Below are 27,993 nucleotides of genomic sequence, written 5' to 3'. Positions count from 1 at the left end.
AATCAGAATGCTACTGGAATATGCTGTTTACATGACCCTTAACAAATTCAGAATATTGTTATTTAATAGTGGAATATTGTGTGAATGTAAACGTAGTCAGTGTCTAGTTGGAACATATCCTCAGTGGCCCAGTGATTGCTTATTAATTCTATATAATTGATCATATTGTAAGAAGTGCAAGCATGTTTCTTAAGAGTGGAAATAAGAGTAACTAAAATGTTATTTTCCTTTCAGAGGGATGATTTTCTGATGCTGATGCAATCTCAAACAAGTTGTTACCGGTGATCATTAGGCCATACCGAACTCAGAATATTCCGCAATACTATAATGCTATCAGCACCATGGTTGCCACTAGTCATAATTACAACTTCCTCTCGTGGGATCACACACGGTGTGTTTCTCTTCCTGTTCTGCAACTTAAAAGCGAGGCTCTCTGTCTACGTTTGAAATTAGATTCAGCATGTGAGAGTTATTCTGCTATTTCCTCCTCTCTCCCTCTACAAACCACATGCGCTCATGCACTGTACAATACACTCCTCACCCAGCGCCTTTCTACTTCCATTTTACTATCAATTATTCTGGAAGTTGTTCAATTGAGAGCCAAGTTCTTGTAACAATGTTTGATTTGTGTGGGCTGAAAAGAGAGAGTAGAGTTTGAGAAAAATGATAAGGTATTGTTGAGTCACTTCCGTGTGTGTGTGTGTGTGTGTGTGTGTGTCTCGTCTGTGTGTGCCTGCCTGGCCTACCCAGCTGTGTGTGTCTGCCTGGCCTGCACAGCTGCCTTCAGAGAAGCCCTGATCCTGTGCTGACTTGTCACTTGTCTTGGATTCCTACCTCCCACCTCTGCAGTTGTCAGTCACCATCAAGCCCTTATGTGCGTGTGTGTAGAGTAAGCTGTGCTCAAATGTGTTTGTGTTTCAAGGAGTGTATTGTTATGTGTATACACAGAGCATATGCCAGGGGTGTCCACACTTTTTTCAATGGGGGCCAGATTAGATGATGTTGAAATACCTGGGGGCCATCTGCTTCTTGCATCGGGTTATTAAATCATGCCATATTATTTAGTCCTTCATTTTTTTGTCATGGAATAAACATTGTGTTTTGGTTAGTCATGTATTTAGATCTTGAAAGTTTAGCATGCTTAGAACATTATGATGGAATTTATGATGACCATTCCCATGCTCAATCATGTCTCATAAGTTGTTGCAGCAATTTTTGGGTTGATGGTTGAAGCATCTGGAATTTTGGACATCTCCAATATAATGTGCAAATCATTTTTGAACTTCAACACTTTACAAATCCCCTCTTCCCATATTGTTATGTCCCGCCACTCCCGCCTCTACATTCCTGTTTCAACCAGAAGTCGCATTAGGGGAGGAAGACACCATCGAAATGCCCTTTCCTGGTGACTTGCTCCCCTGCAGAGAATTCATAATCAAATGTATACAGGGCTAAGTCATGCTGCCAAGGGTTTCATACAGTATGGACTAAAGAGCATGGTGCAGGTTAGACACCACTTTGCATTAATATGTGGGACTTTTATGTAGCAATTAGGATTTTCTTTTGTTTTTTGTTTTCCCCCCACACATAGCTGCATCTAGACTGGTTTTTGTGAAGCGTCTGGCACACGCACATAAAAACCCGCAAATCGAGCAATAACACCTGTGTCGAAATGCATTCTGGGCAGTGTTGAATTATCGTACCAGAGGGTCAAAATGATCATTGTTGGAGGTAAATTATTATACAAATATGCTAATTATTGTACAAATACAATAATTATCATACGTCTGGTTGTTTTCTGGTGTACACATTGACTGTATATTATTATTATTAGAGTAAGTACAGTAGCCCGAGTGACGCCACAGGTGTTATGTGCACAGATAGCTCTTTTTTTTTAGCATGTGCATTATAATGCCATCTTTTTCTCCATATTTCTGCCCTGGGGGCATGTTTTAATTTTGTTTTTGTTTTTTGGGGGTAATTTCATAAGAATTTTGAGTCCTAACTGTACATTGTTTTTTTACTTGCACCACGCTCTTTAGCAGTGTAGGTTTTGAGAGCCACTGCATCTTTTCCAGTGGCATAGGTATCCATTACAGTGTGCATATGTGTGCTTACTCTTTCTCATCCTCATTTCTGTCATTTCATTTTTTTCTTCTTCCACCATTTCAAAGATTTTCCATCAATTTTGGCCATTTCATTAGTTTTAACAACCTCTGTTTCTATGGGGTTGGGATCAGTAAGGCTTTACTGTACCAGGCATTTGATTGGATGGAAGTGTCGCTCTGGGTTCTAAACCTAGAATGAACCCTATAAATAGCATTGTTAACACAGATATTTCAGTCTTTTGGGGGACTGCTGACTGTTTTACACAGCATTTAGCTTTTCTAATTGGCTACTGGTTGATTGGATGTAGCAACTGACAATTAACTGTCTGAAAATGTATCGGAAACCGACATTTAACCGACTTAATCTTGCTCATGTCAATTAATGCAATTAATTCATTAATTGAATTAATTTATGTTCATGTGGTTAATACTTTCCCCAATGCGTGCCTTCATGAACTGTCCCCTTAAAAAAACACTACATCGTGTTCAGTCACATCACGTGCCTCCGCCTCGTCCAACTATGTTAGACGAACGATGTTCACAGCCATCACTCAAAGCAAAACTGTCAGCATGGAGGATGAACATTGTCAGGTTGCCTCTCCCCTAGCTCAGTGAACATTGTCAGGTTGCCTCTCCCCTAGCTCAGTGATCATTATCAGGTTGCCTCTCTCCCCTAGCTCAGTGATCATTATCAGGTTGCCTCTCCCTAGCTCAGTGAACATTGTCAGGTTGCCTCTCCCCTAGCTCAGTGAACATTATCAGGTTGCCTCTCCCCTAGCTCAGTGAACATTGTCAGGTTGCCTCTCCCCTAGCTCAGTGAACATTATCAGGTTGCCTCTCCCCTAGCTCAGTGATCATTATCAGGTTGCCTCTCCCCTAGCTCAGTGAACATTGTCAGGTTGCCTCTCCCCTAGCTCAGTGAACATTATCAGGTTGCCTCTCCCCTAGCTCAGTGAACATTATCAGGTTGCCTCTCCCCTAGCTCAGTGATCATTATCAGGTTGCCTCTCCCCTAGCTCAGTGATCATTATCAGGTTGCCTCTCCCCTAGCTCAGTGATCATTATCAGGTTGCCTCTCCCCTAGCTCAGTGATCATTATCAGGTTGCCTCTCCCCTAGCTCAGTGAACATTGTCAGGTTGCCTCTCCCTAGCTCAGTGAACATTGTCAGTTGCAATGTTGTCACTTGACGGTGTTTGCTCTCTCTGTGTCTCCAGCATGGTGAGGAATAGGTCAATTAATCAAAGATGGCAGCCAGTATTCTCCTCCTCTCCACCACTGTCCTTTTATTTTTTCCCTCCACATGGCAATGCAATTCTTTGCCTGTCATTGAAAATCAAACCATTTTTCCTGGTTTTGTCGCACTAAACGGAAGCCAGCTTGGGAGCCTTGATGTGTCAGCTGTTTTTACACTTTTGCCTAATGATGTTGGGTTTTCAGCCAATAGAAACCTGTTAACTCTTCACAAGCTCTTTACAAAGCATAGAATAGTTTATAGGGATGGAATCGAGAACCGGAACCATTTAGAACCAGTTCCAAATTGTCCAATTATTCTGAATCCTATGCCTCCAAATGTATCACTTCCTTTTATCGATGCCGGCATGTTTATCCGACAGTTGCAAAAAGCCATGCGTCATGACATCAAACTCTGTGTCGCCGCTGCTGGAAACTTGTGAGGAGTCATAGCGCAGAGGAAGAAACGGTCCAAAGCCTGACTTCATTTCACAAAGAAAGATGACAACAGTGGCTCTTGTAACATTAGTAAAATGAACATTTTGAGGGTGGAAACACCAGCAATATGTTGACACATACTGTATTGTCATTTATTTGTTCAAATGTCAGGCAGACATTCTACTGTGTTCAGACTCAAGAGATAATAAAACAGCTGCGTTGATGCTGAAAACCTGTGTAGGTCTTTTTCTCCCCACACATAAAATGGATCGGTAATCGATAAAGAATAGGATCAATAAGCAAAATCGATAATGGCATTGGTAATAAAATCTGATTCCCATCCCTAATAGTTATAGCATTTTAAATGGCTTTTATATTTATATTTATTTTATATATTTGTTCATGTGTAAAGTGTACAGTTGATATCTCCACTTTAATCCAATGTGAGAGGATGCCGGACTTAGTTGCACGTCAATTATCCTTGTTTCATTAAACTGGAGGTGATGAGCCACTGGTCCCATTGCTCCCATTCTTCCCCACAGGTGGGTTTTTACCTAAAGATAGATGCTGCCACTCACCCACTTGACATGCATTGACATTATGTATGAAGGAAAAAACCTGACCTTGTCGGACTGGAGAGATTTCCCCCGTGTAGCAGAGAAAACCAGGTTAGGCAGGAGAATGGGCTACATTTATAATTCACATTTGATAGGGCTAATGCATTCAGACCTTTAGCGGTAGGAGAATACATTAGGAGGATGAGTGGGCGCAGGCAGGTATAGCGTGTCAGTAGGGGTTACCATCATGGCATTTATCCTCCTGTTTCACATTCACATGGTTTGTGGAGGGAGTCATGCTCCTTGGACCTTAAAGGCTGAATTATGCTCACCCTGCCGTGAAGGCGCGGGGGTGGAGCGAGGGCCGGGCGCGTCAAATGACGTAAATTTGTTGGGCGTGGTTATTCGCTAGCTCCGTCGGGCGCTCGCCTTGTGCCTGATTTTTTTCTAACAGAGCGAGCAGCGCACAGCTTCTCTCCAAACATGGCCGCTTTCAAGCCACTGAGCCCTGAACACTGAGCTGTGTTTTCGCCACATTTCTTGACCCATGTGGTAGGCTATAAACTTTGATTTGCAACTGTTCGTTTTTAGTAATTTCACCAAGTAAATGTGTTGTGTTGAGAGCATTATTGAGAGAGATTAAAAGCAGCACGAGTAGGCTATCAGGGCTGAGAAGTAAAACGGCTTTCAGTAAAAACAAGTTTGGTGATTTGATTCCTTCATGTGCTGATGTGCGGTCGTTTGAGAGTGAAAGCGCACTCAGTACTGCACATAATAGCGTTTCATTGCGACTTTCACGGGCTGTTCTCACCATTGTACAATACATGCTGATCACTTCCTGAGTATAATGGCATCTGCCCCAGCGCGAGGTCTGCACGGAGACTCGCGGGGCCCCACCCCACGGAGCTTTGCTCGAGTATAAGAGCACCTTGAGTCACAGCAGGTCTCCAGGGCGTCCGGGTTTGGGCCGGCATCCATACAGGCACATTTGGCCATGTCTGCAGGTGGGAAGCCGGATTAAGGGTACTGTATGTGTTCTGCAGCTCTCTCCTTATTTTACCGACTTTCTCACTAATCACACGGCTGTTTACATGCTTTTCTGATTGGCTAGTTAGTTAGCTTAGCTGTTAGCGATAGCTGCTGTGCTGTCTCTACTCTACACCGGAAACCCAGTTGAAAGGAGAAAGGGGGGAATGGGGAAGAAGAGGAAAAAAAGAACAGGTCTCGCTACCTAGATGAACCTGCTCTATGACTCCCCCCCCCCCCCCCCCAACACTACAAAGAACTTCCTGGCTCCTGGCTGTTGGCTGTTTAGTTGCTGGAGTGCATTTGCCTGGATGCTACCTCACAGCCAACTGTGTGTTAGCAGTCTGAGGAGGCCAGGAAGTGAGCGTGTTCACGTTGAAAGTGTCTCTGGTTATGATGCCTGGAGCGGCACGTGCTGCATCGAGGCCCTGCTGGATTGCATAAGAGTTATTCTTGGTAAATGTTGATAGACACTGGCACATTAGTGAAACACCATTTTTCCAGGAGCCGCCATGAGCCAAGTAGCCATGGTAACTCTTCTGAAAACTTTCTCATATTTGCAGTTTACACAAGAGGGCCTGAACTCCAGCTTGTTATTACTGCCTAACCGTACTCAGATGTGACGTTTATTGGGGGTCCTTCATAATGTGCCTGTAATTTGTTAATAGACTCAATCAGACTAGAGAGAGAGAATTGTGTGTGTGTGTGTGTGTGTGTGTGTGTGTGTGTGTGTGTGTCTGTGCGTGCGTGCGTGCGTGCGTGTGCAGTGAAATCTCCTCTATCAGCAGATCGTTTGCAGAGCTGATGGATAGGTGGCGAGTTTCCTGCTTTTTTTCCCGACTCTCTGGACGCGGAGACCAACTCTCCGCTGTTGTTGGCAACTGTCTCCAGGAAGTGTCTCCCTCTTGCTCAGCGCTGCGCGTAAACAAGCTGGCTCTTTTATTCATTGTCTGGATCTGGGACGGGAGGAGGCGGGGAGGTTGTGGTGGGGGTGCCGGGGGGGGGGGGGGGGGGGGGGGGTGGTGCAGGGAGAGAGAGGGAGAGAGAGAGGTTAAGTCAGTACTCAGGAATGTGCCTGGGCAGGCCTCGGGTTGACACAACCCAGATGACTGTGAGGGAATCCTTGGCAGAGGGAAGCCGGGGAACCCCGTTCGACACCTCCAGCCCTTTCCCTCCCTCCCTCCCTCCCTCCCTCACTCTCTCTTTTTCTCTCACTCTCTCTCTTCCTACCACACCCCTCCACTTGGTCTGTCTCGTCCTTCCAGTCGGCCCGCATCTTTGTCTCCAGCGCTGGAGTGGCAGCCAGCCTGTCTGCCATAAAAGCATTATACAAGTAGGGAGGCACTGCACTGCACAGTAATGGGGGGAAAGGGCTTATGTCAGCCTGGTGGAGCATGGAAAACAGCAGGACCCACTTCTCTCCCCCCCTCATGTCTGCTGCTGCTGGCAGAGTGCAGCCAGAAGTCCACGGCCAGTTCAACCGTATCCAACCCCAACTCTGCAAAACCCAGCAGACAGCAAGTTTGAAGGCCTATTCACAATGACTCATCAACTATTATTACACGGGCGACGATGATCACTCGCCCAGCCACGGGAAGACTTCTGCACAAGGGTCAGAGTCTGCCCAAGCCAAGGACGTTGTCGTCTAAGCATTTGGGATTCTAATAGCCACCAGATGATACGCAAGGCTGGCTCCAAGGCGTTATCAAATCAATTTCAGCATGACATTTCATGCAGCCTACTCAAATAGCAACTCTTCGGAAAAGAAGGCGACGCTTCTGTGCTCTTAAATAGGCTGTTTGTATTGCAAACCGTTATTCATACAAAACAAATTAATGACAGGCTTTTCCAACCTGACATGATCAAAGGGAGAAGTTTTCCATCCCCGTTGGCAAAATTTGAATAATTCCCCCCGATCCGCTCTGGCTCCCTCGTAACCACGCCGCGGTGGAACAACAACACGTTCGATTATGAAGCTGTTTGAGCGGCTCCAGCGCTCCTGCTGTGAAATAAGGATTCTTTCCGGTGGTGGCACGTGCAGCGCGGGCAGGGGCCCGTGGGCTCACGTCACCGCCCGTCCTCTTTCCAGCTCCCCTCTCCACAGGCTGGCTCCTCCCCTCTCCACAGGCTGGCTCCTCCCCTCTCCACAGGCTGGCTCAAAACACGCCGGAGCAACACGGGATTTCCACTGAGGAAGAAAAGAATACTGCTGTCGTTGACAGTTGTAGCCCGTTTACTACCGTCTCCGTCTTGTTTACATTTCACCCAGTCATTTTGCAAAGGGTTAGGGGAGGCATGTCCAAAGTCCGGCCCGGGGCCAATTGTGGCCCGCAGGCCGATTTTAAGTGGCCCTTGTCTTGTCTCTCAAAATATACTATATGTGGCCCTCCACACAGTATTGGTTAATCAAGCAAGTTCACTCTGCATTTTTTCCCCGATCACCTAACGATTATAGCACTATCATACAGTTTGTAGACAAGCACCACGTAGGAATTACGCAGATGCAACTAATGTTTTCAGATGGCAAACAAAATCCTTAGAGTACAATTGTATTGTATGTGATTTTTTTTAAATAACACAGTATGATGCGAGAAGCAGCTGGCCCCCCGGTATCTTCACATTATCTAATCTGTCCCCTATTCAAAAAACTTTGGACACCCCTGGGTTAGGGTTAGATTTTAGGGTTGGATTTTTACTCCCTTTTCATTGCTTAGGGTTAGACAGATTTTCCAGTGTCAATGCTTTACCTGTTGTCCCGGCTAACAAAAAACACACACACAGGGATGTGATGTGACAATAACATTTTCCAGCGACATGTTTTAAGAGATTATTTCTCAGATATCTGATTTCTGTAATGATATGAAAACACTCAACTCTGGCACAATGAAATGAAGCTAAAGCAGAAACTGACCAAATTGAATGCAATCCTTATGTTTCAATTGTTTTTGATATTGTACAAAAATGAACAGTAGCAAGTGGCTTCCTCTGGAGGTTGGAAAACGATTTCTCCAACTATGCTGACTGTGTGCAGACTCTTATCAGGATAATGTAAATGACATGGGCATGGGCACTAGATAAGTAGCACAAACACCAGGATTGTCCTCCCTGAAAACTTGTGATGCTACTCTAAGGCCTACAAAATAACCCTTCAACCGGAGGCGGAACTCGCCATCTTCGGCAGCTCGGAGTCCTCTTTGCTCCTCCCAACGGCCGTGCAGCAATCTTTGACACGGGGTGACTGTTGCCAAGAAACTAATTCTGAAGGAATGGAAGTCCTCCTCTCCACCTTCTTTTCAGCTGTGGCTGACAGACATGGTCTTAATTATACGTATGGAGAGACTTAGGTTCCAGAGGACCAACTCATTGAGGAAATGTTTTGTTATCTGGGACCCGTTCCTGATTTCTTTTGGACAACTTGTAGTGGATCCCTTGCACAGTATTTTTTCTTTTTTTTTGTAAGCAGACAAGCATTTGACGTGACTGGTAGCACCACTTTGTAACATTGTAATTTTGAATGTACAGTATGTATATATGTATTTTTTTTCTTTTCTCCCCCCCCCCCCCCCCGGTCTTGTTTTTTATGTATGTTTTATGTAAAGAAAAAAGAAAACCTGTGATGCTGCGAGTCAGTGTTGTAGTTGAGTCGGACTCCAGTCCGAGTCCTGGACTCATTTGCAGGACTCGTGACTCGACTTGGGCTTGAGCACCGATGACTTGGACTTGGACTCGAGCATTCATGCTCGCATTTCAGACTCGGAAGTTGGAGATAAGGACTCAAACTTGTTAATTGATAAAGTCTGTTTTTTTTTTGTTTTTTTTGTGTGGTAATATGCCCTAATAATTTGGCATAAGATATTGATAGCATAGCACATTTTCCTGGGATTCTCCCTACTTTTAACCCTTTCTCCTGCTGTGCTCCCGATTGGTAATTTCTCCTGTTAATCTGCCGATTTCAAACTGCTGTTGTGGCTCAGTTTTAAAGCCAGAGTGAAGTATAACATTTTGTTGAGTGAAAAACTGGCATGGTCATTTTCAAAGGGGTCCCGCTTGAACTCTCACATCAAGATTTCTGAATGAAAATGGATGGTATACAGTAGATACCCACAGGTCTCTCCTTTACAGATAGGGTAGCATGAGCATTTTTCAACAAGACAGCATAAATCAACAGAACAGTGGATCACATCACTAACGAACGTATCTGATTGGGGGGGGTGTGTGCATTTGCCGATATACCCCACAGAATCTCCCTTTTTACAGCCTAATGTCAGGTATGTGATAGCTATATTAATACCTAATGTTGTCAGGTATGTGATAGCTATATTAATACCTAATGTTGTCAGGTATGTGATAGCTATATTAATACCTAATGTTGTCAGGTATGTGATAGCTATATTAATACCTAATGTTGTCAGGTATGTGATGGCTATATTAATACCTAATGTTGTCAGGTATGTGATAGCTATATTAATACCTAATGTTGTCAGGTATGTGATAGCTATATTAATACCTAATTTTGTCAGGTATGTGATAGCTATATTAATACCTAATGTTGTCATTAGGTATTAATATAGCGTGACATTATTCAATTTCGTGCAAGGACAGATCAGGAACTCCGGATTTGGACTCGGATAATGGGGACTCGATTTGCACTCAACTCGGACTCTTTGGTGTCTCGGACCCGGACCCAAACACTGGGGACTCGAGAGTCGAGACTCGATTAAGGACTTGAGATATAGTGTCTTGACAACAACACTGGCTGAAACTGATGCCATGCATTTCAGGAAGGAATCTTGAAGCGTTCTCCTTGTTTAGTTGTGACAGGCGTGTGAAACACTTAAGCACACTAACATGGAGCAGAGAATAAGCCCGTCAGATTGGTTTATTTCCATGATTCCATCACTCTTTGGCTTCTTCAGATGTGAGAGTGAGGTTGTTTGCTCTGAGCTCTCTGTTAGACTTGATGAGGACCTGACATGACTAAGCAGCAGGCCTGTGGTGATGATCAACAGTCAATTGTCAATTGGAGTGTTTTTAGAACATGAGTGATGTGTTTTCTACATGCTGCAGTGACTCATGTGTATGGTGGGTGTTGTGTTCTGTTCATCAAATCAGAGTTGATAGCAGGAGGCTCTGCTTGCTGGCTGTACTTTTTCTTGTTTATTTTTTTTTACATATTATTCCGAAATGCTGCTTCCCCCGTTGATAGATAAATGTGAAAGAACATAGAACATACCTAGTTAATGGTAAATAGCCTGCATTTATATAGCGCTTTTATCCAAAACGCTTCACAATCAGTAGGTACATTCACCCATTCATACACCGATGGTGGCCAGCACCCACGCAGTGTGCTGCCACACCATCTGGAGCAATTTGGGATTCAGTATCTTGCCCAAGGACACTTCGACATGCAGACTGGAGGAGGTGGGAATCGAACCACCGACCTCTTTTATCCAAAGCGATTAGTGGACGACCCACTCTACCTCCTGAGCTACAGACGCCCCACCTAGTTCATGTGAAAGAACAAGAGACAAGCTACCACGGTTCCAGGTTTTAATTTCGGAAGGGAAACCCACAGTTTGATAACAGTTTGATGCAAAAGCCCTGATTTACTGCAGCTTCTGCACAGACCACTCAGAGTCCTGGCTGTACAAGCTATTCTCTGTGAGAAAACAAGATTTATTCCTACTGACAGTCAAGTTTACAGCTCGCATTCTCAGTCACTTTGTTAACATGGATTTTAAGACAGCGAATCACTGAGCTGCAGCCCAGTGGTTATAATGATAGACTAAGTACATTAGCATTTAATTTGTAGCTACTGTATATAATGGAATTTGAAGCAAAACCTGCTAATCATGATTTTCTTTATGCCTCTGCCGGCGATAGCCGGGCCGGAGGCATTATGGCTTCGGGTTGTCCGTCCGTCTGTCCCATGTTCGTTAACGCGATATCTGAGGAACACCTTGATGGAATTTCTTCATATTTGCCTGTAACGTCCAGTTGGACTCAAGGATGAACTGATTACATATTGGTGGTCAAAGTTCAAGGTCAAACGACCACTTGGACTCAAGGATGAACTGATTAGACTTTGGTGGTCAAAGTTCAAGGTCACTGTCACCAACGCCATTTTCAAGCTCGTTAACACGATAGCTCAGGAACGCCTTGACGGAATTTCTTCCAATTTGGCTCAAACGTCCACTTGGAGGCTAGGATGAACTGATTAGATTTTGGTGGTCAAAGTTCAAGATCACTGTGACCTCATGACCAGGTTCAGGCTCGTTAACATGGTATTTCATCAACGCCTTATGGCAATTTCTTCAAACTTGGCTCAAACATCCACATAGACTCAAGGATGAACTTAATACATTTTGATGATGTTGAGTGGTAGAGTTCTTTCTCAGCACAATCCATCCGGTTTGTCATAGTAGCTCTGGAAAGTTGGGAATAAACAATGCAAGGTCAATGGGGTCACACTCCTGTATGTACAAGCTGACTGATACTGACTAAACTTAATCCACAGTGCACACACACACACACACACACACACACACACACACACACACACACACACACACACACACACACACACACACACACACACAGGTCACACACACACACACACACACACACACAGGTCACACACACACACACACACACACACACACACACACACAGTGCACACAAAGTACATTTCAGTCAGCTTCAGTCAGCTTGTACATACAGGAGCGTGACCCCATTGACCCCAATGGGGCGTAACTAGGGACTAGTGACTAGCAAGGTCGTAGAGAGTTGAGATTGGAGAGGTGTGTAGGGGGGTGGCTAGGGGGTGTGGGTGGTGGGAAGGGGCGAAGGAAAGGGTGTAAGAGTCTGGACAGACATGGATGTCGACTACACTTGTTGGCGGAGGCATATATCCACGGTGCGGTCGTTCTAGTTTTTAAATGGGCCCTATTTGAATTCAAAATGTTCTCTACTTGCATACATACAGTAGATCAAACATGGTTAAAAAAAAGGTTCAGTTGTTCTGTCTGTGTTAGTCTTCAAACTAGTAGCCTTTTCAAACCAAACATTTATTTGTAAAATATTCCAACGAACGCCATTGTTATACTAAGCTATAGTATATTTGAAAATAGAGTATAATGAAATCTGAATAATAGGGCATGTTCAACAGAATTGAAAACAAAGATTTATAAACATCTGCAAGATTATATAACAAAATTAATTAAAATGGTATTAAAGCAGCTACGAGCAACTTTTTCGATTGTTATTAAACAGTCTAAATTTAATATCAATGCATCACATCTTACCTCTAATAGTAGACGAGACCAACGCAGAGTAGTCTCGCTTGAACCCCGAGTGAATCGGCCAGTGTTAGTCTGTCTGTAGCCAGGGCAGATCAGGAAGTGAAATGAAACGGTTTGCAGCAGCCACTTCGGCCATAACCACAAAATAACTTCCAAAAAACCTGTTAGAATATAACGAGAGATGTTCGCGAGAGTATGCATGGCGTTCACATTGTTTATGCTATGTTGCTAGGCAGCGCGAACGGGGTAGGCAAGCAGCTGCGTTTCACTTCCGGGTTTCACTTCCGCGTTTATCCGGTCCGGCGGTAAGGAGAGAGAGAGAGAGAGAGCCCCCTGTTGACGCGAGTTTAGACAGACACAGACTTAATAATCATCTAAGGGAGCAATCTCCGATTCACACGGCTTTGGTCTCAGCTACTATTATAGGTAAGATGTGATGCATCAATATTGTAATTATACTGTTTAATAACAATCGAAAAAGTTGCTCGTAGCTGCTTTAACATAGCCCAATATTATTTACAGAAAATAGAACTGAGCCAAGGTTAGACAAGCAAGGTACAAGTTTTGTGATAAAACACTCAATATGAACTTAATCCACTAAGATGCACACAGTCCCATCTAACAGATACTTTTGAAACAATTACATTTTGCAGGCTGACTCTGCAGCAGTAATGTCAGTTAACCTTTTATCTGCAGCAAGGGCCTTAGATGTGTCTGTGGAGAGGGAACTTCAATGGTGTTTATAATTACAGTGTGTTTGTGTCGCTGTGTTTACAATATTGTCCGAGACTAATAACACAAACCAGTTGCTGCTGGAGGCCTGAAGCCAGACTTAAGGTGCTCAGTCTGGAGTTCACATGAATTAAAAACATCCTGAGTTCACAATTCATAAAAGGCAATTTCTCTCAATAGGATAGCCGAGAGTTGATTTGGTAGTTATTTCAAGTCAAGTCAATTACAATATGACAGAACACACAAATCCCCCATCTAATCCTCACTGACGCATCGCTGCACTGCCTTCCTGTATTGGACATTTAATCATCATAACATCATCATAACTCTGCAGAGATGTTAACGTGTTGTTGCACGACAAAAGTCAGGCCGAGTTAATCAAATGTATTAACTGCTCTTTCTCTCTCTCTCTCCCCCTTCTCCCTCCGCCCAATTCCTTTACAACTGGGATGGTGTGACATCCATAGAGCTCCCAGCCGAAGAAGGTAAATATTGATCTTTCCACTATGCTGGGATCCTCCTCCCTTTTTCTCCACCTGATTAATAGTCTTCAGCCAGGATCTATTGTTTTCTCTAGCCTGGGAGGTAAACAGCATTCCACCCATGGACACACACCACAACTCCTCTGTCAATACGGGGATTATTATCTTGCTTTGCTGATAACTCAGCCGCTTAGCATATCCTATTCAAACCTAAGTCAATATACCCTTTATGTATAAGGGCACGGTAACAGAAACAGTAACTTTACAATCCAGTTTGATGCGTGAAGGTCTCTGTGAACAGCGTTTCTGACTGCTCATTTCAGGCAAGTCCCTGTGGGAGCTGGTGGTGGAGCAGTTTGAGGACCTCCTGGTCAGGATCCTTCTGCTGGCTGCCTGCATCTCCTTTGTAAGTACAGTACCAGCCAGCTGCTGAAAACACCACCCATCCGCAGTAACACCAGCACTCTTATTTCTATGCAGAGTTGACTTGTTTAGTGGCCCTCATCCTGTGTGTCCCTACAGATCTCGTAGAGAAGCAGTTCTCCCCTGGCAGTGCATTGGCACCCAAATTAGACATTGGCCATCAAACAACTACCTAGGGCTCGGCCATGAATAAAAATATCATCTAGTTTAGTTTAGTTTATTTAACAAACTTCAAGTACAGGTTAAAACCATATAAATGACATTGTCAGGGATAGCACGATAAAGTCCAGGACTTATTTCCATCGTGGTCCCTGGTGGGCCATCAGTCCAACCCTACTCTCAAGGGGCCCTATCTTCCGACAGGCGATATCCCCTATTAGCGCTTGCGCACCTGTTTGCGCATGCCTTATTGCAGGCAAGATAACAGTCCGCCTTGCGCATTTGTCCAGGTGTTCTGCAGAGTTTTGCTCCTCCGCCCAGCAGCAAAAAAAAGCATCCCCACCCTCACGGGAGCATAGTTGTAATGATTTATACAGAAATGTAACTGTTTAAAAGTGATATAATTGTCTGGTAGACGTGACCTCCCTGATTTCTAAGTTAAAACAGCCCCGAAATATGTTGGGGATGCAATTCTCGGCGGGGATGCGCAAACGTTCACGGCACGTGTCGCAAGCACAAATTAGAGCCGTGCCAAAATCATCTGCGCCCCAAAATGCCGGCTCAAATGGGATTTGGGCAGTCTTAACTACCAGAATTATTCACGGGTGTGGCCAGGCAATGCTGGGCATTACATCAATCAAAACCAATCAGATTCCCATCTCGCAATGGCTGTCTGGGCGAGGCATGCAATATGCTGTAATTCTCTCCATGCGTAATAGAGTGTACTCACTCGTGCAAGGACAGAGAGAGCTTATTGACAGATCGTCTGTGGTGCCAACGACCCTCCGGGTTATGAAGGTAAATAGCCTATGTCCATTGTCCAACAAGTTTTCTCAATTAATTTCCCTCTTTGCGATGTGATACAAGTTTCTCAGTGAGTTATAGTTGATTGCCTCACTGAATTATTTGCTGATACCCAATTTTAGGAGCATAATTTGATGTCCTGGCGTGGCAAGGCTGTGTGTAATGACATAATGACATATCCAAAATAAAAGGAATTTTACTTTGCACTGCGCTGCGCTGCACGGAGATTACGGGTGCGCTCCCAGCGCAGCGAGGTATTTGCGCGTAAGAGGTCCTTTTCAAAGCTCTTAGCACAAAGTAATTGCGCGCTGCTGACGATAGGATAATGCCATCTATCCCCACATTTTAGGGTTGAAACGCCTGCTTTGGCATGTGGCACGCCTATGCCCAGTACAATTATAACAGGCATGCGCTTGTGCCCGCCCCCAATTTGCATTGCGCACGGCGTTAAACGAGCGCAAACGCTAAATTAGCGCTTTTGGGAAGATAGGGCCCAAGGTGTTTACCGTCTTTTAGACAAAGAGGCAGGGTGACTTTCATAAGAAACAACACATTAATAATAAACACAGTAACATACAGTGTTTCAATTAATCCAACTATCTGTTTCCAATCTGATAGTGATCTATCTATTACAATTTGTCACTACAAAAGGTATTGCAATATACTATACAAAATACTATATAATATACATGTATTATATGTATTATTATCTATTTAAGTCTAATTAATGTATACAGATGTGCAATATAGAGTCAGATAGTAGTAATAATAAATAGGTAAGATCCATTACAATCAATTAAGATAAGCAACTGTGCAATACTGTGTCGATACGAAAACCATAAAATAAAAGTAATAAAAGTGCAATTTCTTAATAAAACCCAAATCAAGGAAGTTAAAATAAGTTAAAAGTAAGTACATTTCAAAGTAACTTAAAAGGCCATAAGAAAGTAGAAAAAAGTCCAAGGCAACTCTTCTTATGAATAAAAAGCCTTTATTCTATCTTGGCTAGTTCAAACACTCCAACATGTTTCGGCCTAAGCCTTCATCAGGGACAATCTGGACTAACTTAAAAGGCCCTATCATTATTTGGGGATTTTATCAAGTAGAACCAGTTTGATAATCTTCTTAAAAACTTGTGGGTTCTGCACTTTCTTGGTTTCAAGAGGCAGTTTGTTCCACTCTGATGCACTGGAATAACTAAAAGAGTCCTTGCCCATCATGGTTCTGAATCTGTGAAGGTTCAAGTTTGCCACCCTGGCTCTAGTCTTGTGATTATGGACTTCATCTGTCTTCTTAAAATAATTACTAAAATAACCGGGGACCCTGCCATTCCAAATCCTATGTAGCATATTTAGTTGGACTGTATCCTCACTGAGAGAACTGAGACTTACCCACATGGCTCCTGTAGCCCAGCTACAGCTGGCCTTTTTGCCTTTTTGGATTGTATGGAACTGCATACTGTAGGTATGTGAGAAGAGATGAGGAATTACTCAGTTTTACAGTAAATGTCAGGACTTTGACCTGGATTCATCAAGAACACAGCTAATTTCCAATATATATTGATTTTCAGCAGAAAAAAGTGGAAAAAGTGTTGAGTATCGCTTTAAGGCTCCAGAACCACAAGCTAACGGCCTAGTTCAGGTGACACAGGACTAAAGAGGATGCTAATAGTTTAGGGATTCCCTGTCCAGTAGTTGTGCCCTCCTGGCAAGGTATCTCGTTCTGGAATTGACCTTACTTAGAATCTTTAGAGCCATGGAAGTACCTCCCAGGTTTGTATCCAGTATACAGCCCAGATAATTAACAGAGGACTTTGGTGTAATAGATACTCCTTTGATCTTAATATCCAGTGCTGTTTATTTATTTAGCCTAGGCTTAGAGCCAAACAGAATAGAATCATTATCGTGATATACAATCTACAATCCATTTCTCTCCAATTGTACTTGGCCAATTCCCCCTGCTGTCCTGGTCGTTGCTCCACGACCTCTGGTGATCTGGGGAGAGCCATAGACTAGCACATGCTTCCTCCGATACAGGTGCAGTCGACAGCCGGTTCTTTTCACCTGACAGTGAGGAGTTTCACCGGCAGGATGTAGCGTGTGGGAGGATCATGCTATTCCCCCAGATACCCTCCCCCTCCAAACAGGCACCCCCATAGGAGGCGCTAGTGCAGCGACAAGGACTCATACCCCACCAGCTTCCCACCCGCAGACACGGCCAATTGCATCTGTAGGAACGTCTGACCAAGCCGGAAGTACCTCTCCTGGGAATTGAACCCAGGTCTCTGTGGTGGATGCCGGGATTACTAATTAATTACTAACTAATTCATTACTAATTTTCAAAATGGTCTGGCATGTAAATATCTTATGAAAGCATGAATACTCATCCTCAAAATATCATGAATCGGGAATTCAGTGTGAAATATGGTGATATTTTTTGCACCAGCCCCTACTGCCACCTAATGGGTGACACCATGACCTTTTTAAATGTGTTATTCCCTTGTGAGAACATCACACAGCCCACTTGGTGGTCTCTTTTCAGGTGGAAAGTTGTATATTACAGGCTTTCTTCTCCCCACCCAGTGTGGATATGCTTCAAGTGGGGGTAACAGGCAGAGTGCTTGGGCCAAACTGGAAACAAACGTATCAATCAAAACTCCCCGAGCCGCAATGCCTCAAATAGTGACCCTGGTTAGAGCCCGAGGGTGGTGGAGGTCGGAGAGGGGTGGAGTGAGGAACCCTGACTACATAATAACTCTTTTTTTCCATCTATTACAGTAAGTCCCTGGTGCCTCGGGATGGAATTGCTGTGCTATTTCTAGAGTAGGAAAATCACTCTAAAAATGTATATGACACAATACATCTTCCCCGACTGTTCTCGTGTTGCGGGCTTTTCCGAGCGCGAGGCCCGGCGACCAGGCAGGCGTGGGCTGTGACTGCAGGAGTTTGGAGTGCGGGCTTTATTTTCCTCGTGTAACTTGGCCTGTCCTTACTTGTGATTTCAATGTGTTGTATATAGTGGAACACGGCCCGTGTTCCACTGCCGCACCGCTCCAAATACTTTACAGTATCATCGCTGCCAGGGGTGTTTTCACTGTTCAGGAAATTGCATGAAATGCCCCATGATTTGAGCCGACTTGAAATCAAAAGTACTCTGAACTAGGGGTGCACCGATCACGTTTTTTGCCACCGATCACCGATTGCCGATTGCCTATGGGAAATATCTGCCCAACCGATCATCGACCGATCACCGATTACCGATCACGATCACAGATATATAAACTCCTCAAAAAAGTTTGGAAACGTTATTTTAGGTCGATTATTTCTCCCCTTTATTAATACCAATTGGCATTGTATTTTATATCGTTGGAAAGCCTGATTAGTGATAGGGCTTTTTTTATAAAAAAAATAAAAAAAATAAAAAAATATCGGCAATCAGCCGAAATATCGGCAATCAGCCGATCGCATATTTGAGGTCAAAATCGGCCGATACAGATTGCTTGCCGATCGATCTGTGCACCCCTACTCTGAACGTATGACACTCCGAAGTAGCTTTTCATATCCACTAAGGATCCTCACAACTCGTCCATTGATGAATTAAACTCCTAGCCTGGCAAACCATACTGATCATGTGAACTCGCGTTCTGTTTCGTTGTTTCGTTTCGTGTGGATCAGTCTGACCTGCCCGTTCACAGCCATTTCAGTGGGTGGGAGTACTTGCCTTGACAGACAACTCCTTCAGCCAATCAGCATTGCCAAATCCAATCCCAATCCAATGTCTGTTCCACCGAGAAACTCCACTGATGCATACTCTTGTTCTTGTTTAATTGTTGTTATTGAGTCTATTTCTGCAATAAATGTTATTTCTGCAATAAAATGTTTACTCTACTAACATTTGCTCACTGCTATTGGAGCCGCCATACTGTTTTACCAGCGGCGTCCCTGATTGGCCGGTTACATTGTCAACTACAAGGCAGGTTCCTAATTGGTCCATGCACGTTGTAATTTCTGTAAATCGCTGGGTGCGGGCGGGAGGCCAGACTGATCTGCAGAACACAACAGAATATGAGTTTACATGATCACTAGATGGTTTTTGCCAGGCAACAGAACTTATCCATTGATGAATTAAACTCCCATAGACTTTCACATGTGGCTGTATAGACTTCATGTACATTTGTTCACTGATCTGCCTGTATAGTCTTCATGTACGTTTGTTCACTGTAGCGAGTGTCAGTATATTCATCTGCCTGTATAGTCTTCATGTACGTTTGTTCACTGTAGCGAGTGTCAGTATATTCATCTGCCTGTATAGTCTTCATGTACGTTTGTTCACTGATCTGCCTGTATAGTCTTCATGTACGTTTGTTCACTGATCTGCCTGTATAGTCTTCATGTACGTTTGTTCACTGATCTGCCTGTATAGTCTTCATGTACGTTTGTTCACTGTTAGCGAGTGTCAGTATATTCATCTGCCTGTATAGTCTTCATGTACGTTTGTTCACTGTAGCGAGTGTCAGTATATTCATCTGCCTGTATAGTCTTCATGTACGTTTGTTCACTGATCTGCCTGTATAGTCTTCATGTACGTTTGTTCACTGTAGCGAGTGTCAGTATATTCATCTGCCTGTATAGTCTTCATGTACGTTTGTTCACTGTAGCGAGTGTCAGTATATTCATCTGCCTGTATAGTCTTCATGTACGTTTGTTCACTGTAGCGAGTGTCAGTATATTCATCTGCCTGTATAGTCTTCATGTACGTTTGTTCACTGTAGCGAGTGTCAGTATATTCATCTGCCTGTATAGTCTTCATGTACGTTTGTTCACTGTAGCGAGTGTCAGTATATTCATCTGCCTGTATAGTCTTCATGTACGTTTGTTCACTGTAGCGAGTGTCAGTATATTCAGGGAGTGGCTCAAGTTGTGTGAACGGGAGTGAAACCTGCAACTCATTTGTCTACCTCTTTGAATATATTCAAACTGAGATGTTGGCCTCACCTGCCTTCTTTGCATGGCATGAGAGCCAAGCTTAAAACCAGGCAGCACAGGTCAAATTAGGCTGCCTTAATACTCATCATCCAAGTTTGAGCAAAAAGCATAATATTTGCTGCACTCAGCGAACTATTCAGTCAACCAACTCTGTTGCCTCAGTTAACTAAATCATCTTGTCATGTCTGTTCACGATTTCATCTATTTGCTTTTTGCGGGGACAATAAGCAGCCAGCTCTTAGGGTAAGAGAGCAGAGCCGCAGATAAAGCCACACCGGCCACCTGAAACAATCACTTCACTTCCTCCCTTTGAGTGGATGGAAGGAGGAAGGCTGGTCTATTCTCTCTTTTTCCACCCCCCCCCCCGCCTTCCCCCCAATTCATGATGTGAGGTTGAGTTAACATTAGGGAGTTTAGCAGTGTTGCAGGAAGGGAGATACAGGTCCCATATTATGAAAAACACCTTTTTCCTTGCTTATAATATACAGTATATTTGAGTCATCCCTCAAGCTAACTACTCACAGAATGTGACCAGTGAATGCCTCTGCATTGTTGCCTTATAGCCGCCTGCCTGGGAAAACATGTGCTTCTACAAACCATTTTGTGATCTAACAACAGGAGCAATTTGTATATTTGCAATTTGGTTTTAAATGTTCTGTCACATAGTTTTCTTCTACAAGGAACTGCCATGATGGTTTTGGAGTTTTTTCCTCCCCTCCCACTCAGAACAGCGCATAGTTAATGAGGGGAGAAACTGAAAAGATGGAGAGGCTCCACAGAGCCTGGATTTTAGATTTTTTTGCAACAGAATTCAAAACCTTATTTCAAAGACCAATGAAGATGTTTTAAACAGCTAAAAAGAGCACAATATTGGGAAAAGTCATGTCTCAGACAGTCAAATTGGATCCCCCCCTATGCCCCCTTTGTTTATGGTACCTTTTTGATAAATACATCCTTCGGATTTTTCTCCTTATATGTTATGATGAATTCTCCTTTTCTCCCTTTTTGGTTGCACACTGTCATGTTGTAAAACTCTGGAGGCATTCAGATATAACGGGCCATCTGTTGGCATACTTCATTCACATATAACGGGCCATCTGTTGGCATACTTCATTCACATATAACGGGCCATCTGTTGGCATACTTCATTCACATATAACGGGCCATCTGGCATGCTTCAGATATAACGGGCCATCTGTTGGCATGCTTCAGATATAACGGGCCATCTGTTGGCATGCTTCATTCACATATAACGGGCCATCTGTTGGCATACTTCATTCACATATAACGGGCCATCTGGCATGCTTCAGATATAACGGGCCATCTGTTGGCATGCTTCATTCACATATAACGGGCCATCTGGCATGCTTCAGATATAACGGGCCATCTGTTGGCATGCTTCAGATATAACGGGCCATCTGTTGGCATGCTTCATTCACATATAACGGGCCATCTGTTGGCATACTTCATTCACATATAACGGGCCATCTGGCATGCTTCAGATATAACGGGCCATCTGTTGGCATGCTTCATTCACATATAACGGGCCATCTGTTGGCATGCTTCATTCACATATAACGGGCCATCTGGCATGCTTCAGAGTTCAGATATAACGGGCCATCTGTTGGCATGCTTCATTCACATATAACGGGCCATCTGTTGGCATGCTTCATTCACATATAACGGGCCATCTGTTGGCATGCTTCAGATATAACGGGCCATCTGTTGGCATGCTTCATTCACATATAACGGGCCATCTGTTAGCATGCTTCATTCACATATAACGGGCCATCTGTTGGCATGCTTCAGATATAACGGGCCATCTTGTTGGCATGCTTCATTCACATATAACGGGCCATCTGTTGGCATGCTTCATTCACATATAACGGGCCATCTGTTGGCATGCTTCATTCACATATAACGGGCCATCTGTTGGCATGCTTCATTCACATATAACGGGCCATCTGTTAGCATGCTTCATTCACATATAACGGGCCATCTGTTGGCATGCTTCAGATATAACGGGCCATCTGTTGGCATGCTGCATTCACATATAACGGGCCATCTGTTGGCATGCTTCATTCACATATAACGGGCCATCTGTTAGCATGCTTCATTCACATATAACGGGCCATCTGTTGGCATGCTTCAGATATAACGGGCCATCTTGTTGGCATGCTTCATTCACATATAACGGGCCATCTGTTGGCATGCTTCATTCACATATAACGGGCCATCTGTTGGCATGCTTCAGATATAACGGGCCATCTGTTGGCATGCTTCATTCACATATAACGGGCCATCTGTTGGCATACTTCATTCACATATAACGGGCCATCTGTTAGCATGCTTCATTCACATATAACGGGCCATCTGTTGGCATACTTCATTCACATATAACGGGCCATCTGTTGGCATACTTCATTCACATATAACGGGCCATCTGTTGGCATACTTCATTCACATATAACGGGCCATCTGTTGGCATGCTTCAGATATAACGGGCCATCTGTTGGCATGCTTCATTCACATATAACGGGCCATCTGTTGGCATGCTTCAGATATAAAGGACCATATTGGCATGATGCTTCTCACTGCTCAGTTAGGCGTGAGGGGTGTGAAGAGTGCAATGTTGAAAGTTATTTTGGTGTTGTGACTTGATTTCACAATCCATTGTGGAATTTGAGCTTCTTGTTGGTGTCTGGTTTCATGGTGGATTTCTAACCTAAAGTGTGAAGTTATTTGTAGTGTTTTCCAGCTTATGATTGTAGATAAGTAAATATGAGCAGCAGGTAAATGTCCACTACAGTAGACTAACGCAGTAAGTTTTAGATCCCCAGTAGAAATCATCTCTTCACTGGAACTCCTTTCACTAGCAAATAAGTAGGAGCTAAGTATTCAAAGTTCTCTCTCTGAATGTGTGCTGATTTACCGGCTCCACTGAGAGGCGTGCCATTGTTGCCCTCCAATCTGGGCTCAGTCAGAAGGGAGATTTAGTGTCCCAAATGTGGGTGAATGATGAGGTATCAACCGGGCTCAGGCGACTGTGAAGCTGTGAAGCTCTACACTGCAATGTAATGAATACTTTATCTGCCCAATCTGTCTCCCCCCCCCCTCCAGTTGTCCTTGTTTTGTCCTGCAGTAATTTCAGTGTCTGTTCCTCACGTAGCTCAACCTCAGAGTAAAAATCATTTGTATGTTGCAGTGAGGGAAACTTTTTGCTTGTCACGCCATTGCTCCATCTTCTACAGAGGTAGTTCAGTGCCTATTGCTACTGCTAACATTGCCTGGCGCAGTGATTAAAATGCCATTACATTATATTCAACTGGCATCGTATTATCTACCTATGGAGAAGTCAAAGGTAAAAGTACTGGGACATGAGACTGACTGAAAACTGATGAATAGTAGTATTATTGTGAAGAAAAGATTGTATTTTTTTTTTTAGCAGTATATTTGTTTCTTGACAAGATTTCTTGTATGTTATGGTCCAGCAACCTGTCCTCCTAGAGTCAGGTGTATGAAAGTGTGGATGCAGATTTACCCTTAAAAATGTTCATCCTGAAAGCTCCTTATTGTGCATGATAACTTCCTCTGACATACTTTGGAAACTCCTCATAGCAGCCTCTCGCGTCCCAATACAGCTCATTAGAAATGTAGTTGTATAATGGATTATCCCTACAAACAACCACATTTTAAGTCACGCAAGGTCTCGCACCTTGAACCCGCCCACAACAACCCCCATTGACTTCATGCCTCATGGCTTCACAGCTTCAGCGTCAAGCTTGGAAATTCGGCGTCAGTCCTGAGTGACCGCTTCGGCACGGCGTCAGCGTGACACGCGCGCGGGTGGTGTGAACGGCTTCGCCTGTTAACAAGGACGCCGAAATGAAACTTGTGGGTACAGCGTAGGTACAGCTTCGCTTGAGCGTTGCTTCGGCGTGCTGTGTGAACGGGGGCTGTGGGCAGAGGGTGAAATCTTTTACCTATGTGTGTGCAGTTTATGATTATAACTAATACTAATAACTATTTGTATGGGATGGCGCCATGTCTGTCTGTGTGTGCGTGTGGCAGAACGCATTGACCTGCTCGATGCCACAGAGGCAACAGATAGTCTATCTTGTCTGTAGATTATGGTGTCTGCCTATTGCCTGTCCATGTGACGGGCATTTGTCTAATAACTCATACCAATAATTATGTGTATGCAATTATATCTTATTGAATATGTAATGCCTTAAATTGTATCTATGACAATCCACCCGGTTCCAGTATTGATATTTCCTTTTTAACACACCCCTCATTGCTGCCTGTTCCATCCCTATGCAACCGAATGGGGCTTCAGCCATGGGATAAATTTAAGTTGCACAAAACTCTGGTGCAGAGTGGAACAAAAGAGACTATGTGAGTGACTTTGTGCCCGAGGGGCTGAGCTCCTGCACAAACCTTTGCTTCCTCGAGCGTGTGGCCAATGGTTCAGGATCAGTTGAGGACAGGGACTCCTTCAGATTGATGATGCAACAGGAGCTACAGTAGCGCTGCTAAAATGACATGAAAGGCCATTTGAATGGTGCTGCACACTGTCAGTACCTGGACATGGAGTCAGTGATGTGGTACCTGGACATGGAGTCAGTGATGTGGTACCTGGACATGAAGTCAGTTATGTGGTACCTGGACATGGAGTCAGTGATGTGGCCACCCATGTATTTCACACCACCAAGCATTTGATGTTGCATTTGGGAATTGCAAATCTCACAGATTTGCGTCACGTCTGATCTCAGACAGAGATGGTAATGCTGAGGAGTCACACGCTTGACAGTTATTCCATGTTCTTCAAGGAATATTTGACAGAAAAGAGGTTTTATACTTAGTTACATTTTTCCTCATAATTCAATTCTCCAGAAAAAAACAATGTCAGTAACCACTAGCTGAGTTTTCAAGAAAATAACCAATCCCCCCCTTCCCCCCCGCCCCAGTATTTGCCACTGGCTGTATGACTGCTATGCTATTCAAACCACTCCTGCCTTGTGTTTGGCTACATAGTCTTCCCTAAAAGATGCAGCACCACAAGAAGAAGTTGATACTCACAATCCTTATGTAAATAGTGATTCTGACTGTGTGATTTCCCTACCCGTCTAAGAGCTGAGGAATTATTGGACCTAAACCACGCTGGGAACTGCATCCCGGCAAACGTGTAGGGTCCACCACATGTCAGCTGTTGTGGTACTAAATATAAAAAATTATAACATGTGTTACCATGCAGCCTAAGTAATTCCTTCATAAGGATGGAGCGCTTTAAATTATCCTACAGACGGCCCTCTGACTTCATCCAGGGTAATCCTGCAGAATCCCTATGATTTCATTTGCCCTATGATTTCATTTCCTGGATGAGGCTTATGTTAAATTATTTTGATTTCCCTTGCCATTTTAAGTGTCTTATTGCTGCTCTACTGTTTTCCTACCATGTTATGTTCTGTTATTTAGATTTTAGAAATGTGACTATTTGCTTGTTTCTTTTGTTTGTTTCGAGTTAGTTTTAATAAGTTATTTTTTTAGTTTTCAACCATATGTGCACAGCTTGGCATTTTGCTTCTCTCTTTGTTTTTGTTTAACTATTTGGAGAGTGTTTTTTTTTTGCACTGCTAATTAAAATAAGACATTCATCTATTAATGCTGTTTGTTTATAGCGCACACAGCCACCGGCAGCCACTGTGTCTGTCCAGTACAAGGCTTCTGGTCAGACTGTCTGTCCAGTACTAGCTTTTCCTGCAGAGTGAGAGAAATGTCAGTGCGGACTGAGTGTCTTGCCCCCTCCTGACGTTTTCAGTCAGAAGAGGTCACCTGTATTTACCTGAGACGACGGCCTGGACCCTCTGGACGTTTCCCCTGAAAGCGGCCTGCTTGTTGTGAATACAGCAGACGTTGAGTGGAAATGCCCAGGCAGCAGCTGGGGAGGTCAGAGGGGCTGCTGCACCCACATCCAACTACACACCATCACTGGGACGGACCCCGGCCTGCTCTGTCCAAAACACCTGAGTAACATTTCATTTCAGCGGAGTGTTTTCATTACTCTGAATACTCGTCATCAGTTAACTACCAATATTACCAGGGTGTCTGCCGTCTGGGTAGTGTTGAGGTAAAAGCACTCACCTACTGCCACGGAGACCCAGGTTCAAATTCCCAGTAGCGGTACTTCTGGCTTGGTCAGACGTTCCTACAGACACAATTGGCCGTGTCTGCGGGTGGGATATGAGTCCTGGTCGCTGTACTAGTAGCTCCTCTGGTCAGTTGGGGCACCTGTTCGGGGGGGTGGTGGTGGTGGAGGGAATATCACGATCCTCCCACATGCTATGTCCTGCCCGTGAAACTCTTCGCTGTCAGGTGAAAAGAAGCAGCTGGCGACTGCACAATATTATCTTTTCGTGCACCAGCATTCAAGCTTTTTTCAGTTTTTTTACCCAGTTATGTGCAGAGAAAGCCCCCCCATACCATAACTGAGTTACCATGGATCTTAAGCAGATCTAATAGTGTGTGTGTGTGTGTGTGTGTGTGTGTGTGTGTGTGTGTGTGTGCCTATGTTCTCTCTAGGTGTTGGCCCTGTTCGAGGAGGGAGAGGAGACCACCACCGCCTTTGTTGAGCCTATTGTTATTCTCCTCATCCTCATCGCCAACGCTGTTATCGGAGTCTGGCAGGTGGGCTGCACTCTCTTTATGTTGTGGCTGTGGCCGTCTGTGTGTGACGTGCACAATGCATATTATAGTTCCCTTCCATTTGGTCTTTACATGGTTACAAAGGTTGAAAGGGTTGCTAAGTTAAAAGAATATTGCCCTTTATCCTAAAATGGATATACCATTGTCGTCAAGCTCTAACATAAACGTGACTTCTTGCCAGTCAGATTTGCTCATCAGAAGCGAGTGTCCTTTTGATGCTTCTGCCTAGTTTATGCTGACATCCTCACATGGAAAACATGCAGGTTCAGGATAACCTTTCAGTCCGAGAGATCCTGGAAAAATGTCGAGCCCTCTCCCCCAACAGGAGAGGAATGCGGAGAACGCCATCGAGGCACTGAAGGAGTACGAGCCGGAGATGGGAAAGGTGTACCGCATGAACCGCAAGGCCGTCCAGATGATCAAGGCCAGAGACATCGTCCCGGGAGACATCGTGGAGGTGGCAGGTTGGTAGATGCCACTCTCACAGACACAAAATGATGCTTTGTCTTGGGGCTGGGCGATATATCGGTATGATATCGCTATCGTGATATGAGACTAGGGGCCCTATCTTCCCAAAAGCGGTAATTTAGCGTTTGTGCTCATTTAACGCCGTGCACAATGCAAATTGGGGGCGGGCACAAGCTCATGCCTGTTATAATTGTACTGGGCATAGGCGTGCCACATGCCAAAGCAGGCGTTTCAGCGCTAAAATGGGGATAGATGGCATTATCCTATCGTCAGCAGCGCGCAATTACTTTGCGCTAAGAGCTTTGAACCTCTTAGGCGCAAAAACACTGTTGTGCTTGATCGCGCACCATAATCTCCGCGCTGCACCGCGCAGAAACGTCATTACGCACGGACGTTCTACGCCAGGACATCAAATTCTGCTGCTAAAATTGGGTAACCAGCAGATTATTCGGCGAGGCAATCAACTATAATTCACTGAGAAACTTTTATCGCATTACAAGGAGGGGTTATGGTAAATGAACTGAGAAAACTGGTACCAATAGGCTATTCACCTTCATCTGCTATAACCCGGAGG

General features: G+C 44.2%; 1 protein-coding gene across 1 annotated transcript in view; it reads left to right on the top strand.

The window, feature by feature from the left end:
• The window catches only part of atp2a3 (ATPase sarcoplasmic/endoplasmic reticulum Ca2+ transporting 3), a 99,199-nt gene that overhangs the window by 8,633 nt on the left and 62,573 nt on the right, over positions 1 to 27,993 (top strand). Inside the window, exons 2-5 of the mRNA XM_083642864.1 lie at positions 13,861 to 13,878; positions 14,199 to 14,281; positions 26,829 to 26,933; positions 27,277 to 27,415. Coding sequence (XP_083498990.1) covers positions 13,861 to 13,878; positions 14,199 to 14,281; positions 26,829 to 26,933; positions 27,277 to 27,415 — 345 coding nt within the window. The remainder of the gene's footprint in view (positions 1 to 13,860; positions 13,879 to 14,198; positions 14,282 to 26,828; positions 26,934 to 27,276; positions 27,416 to 27,993) is intronic.

Source organism: Poromitra crassiceps (genome assembly GCF_964638095.1).
Source record: "Poromitra crassiceps genome assembly, chromosome: 1".
Lineage (NCBI taxonomy): Eukaryota > Metazoa > Chordata > Actinopteri > Beryciformes > Melamphaidae > Poromitra > Poromitra crassiceps.
The sequence above is the reverse complement of the archived record's forward strand: the minus strand, read 5'-3'. Positions and strand labels throughout refer to the sequence as shown.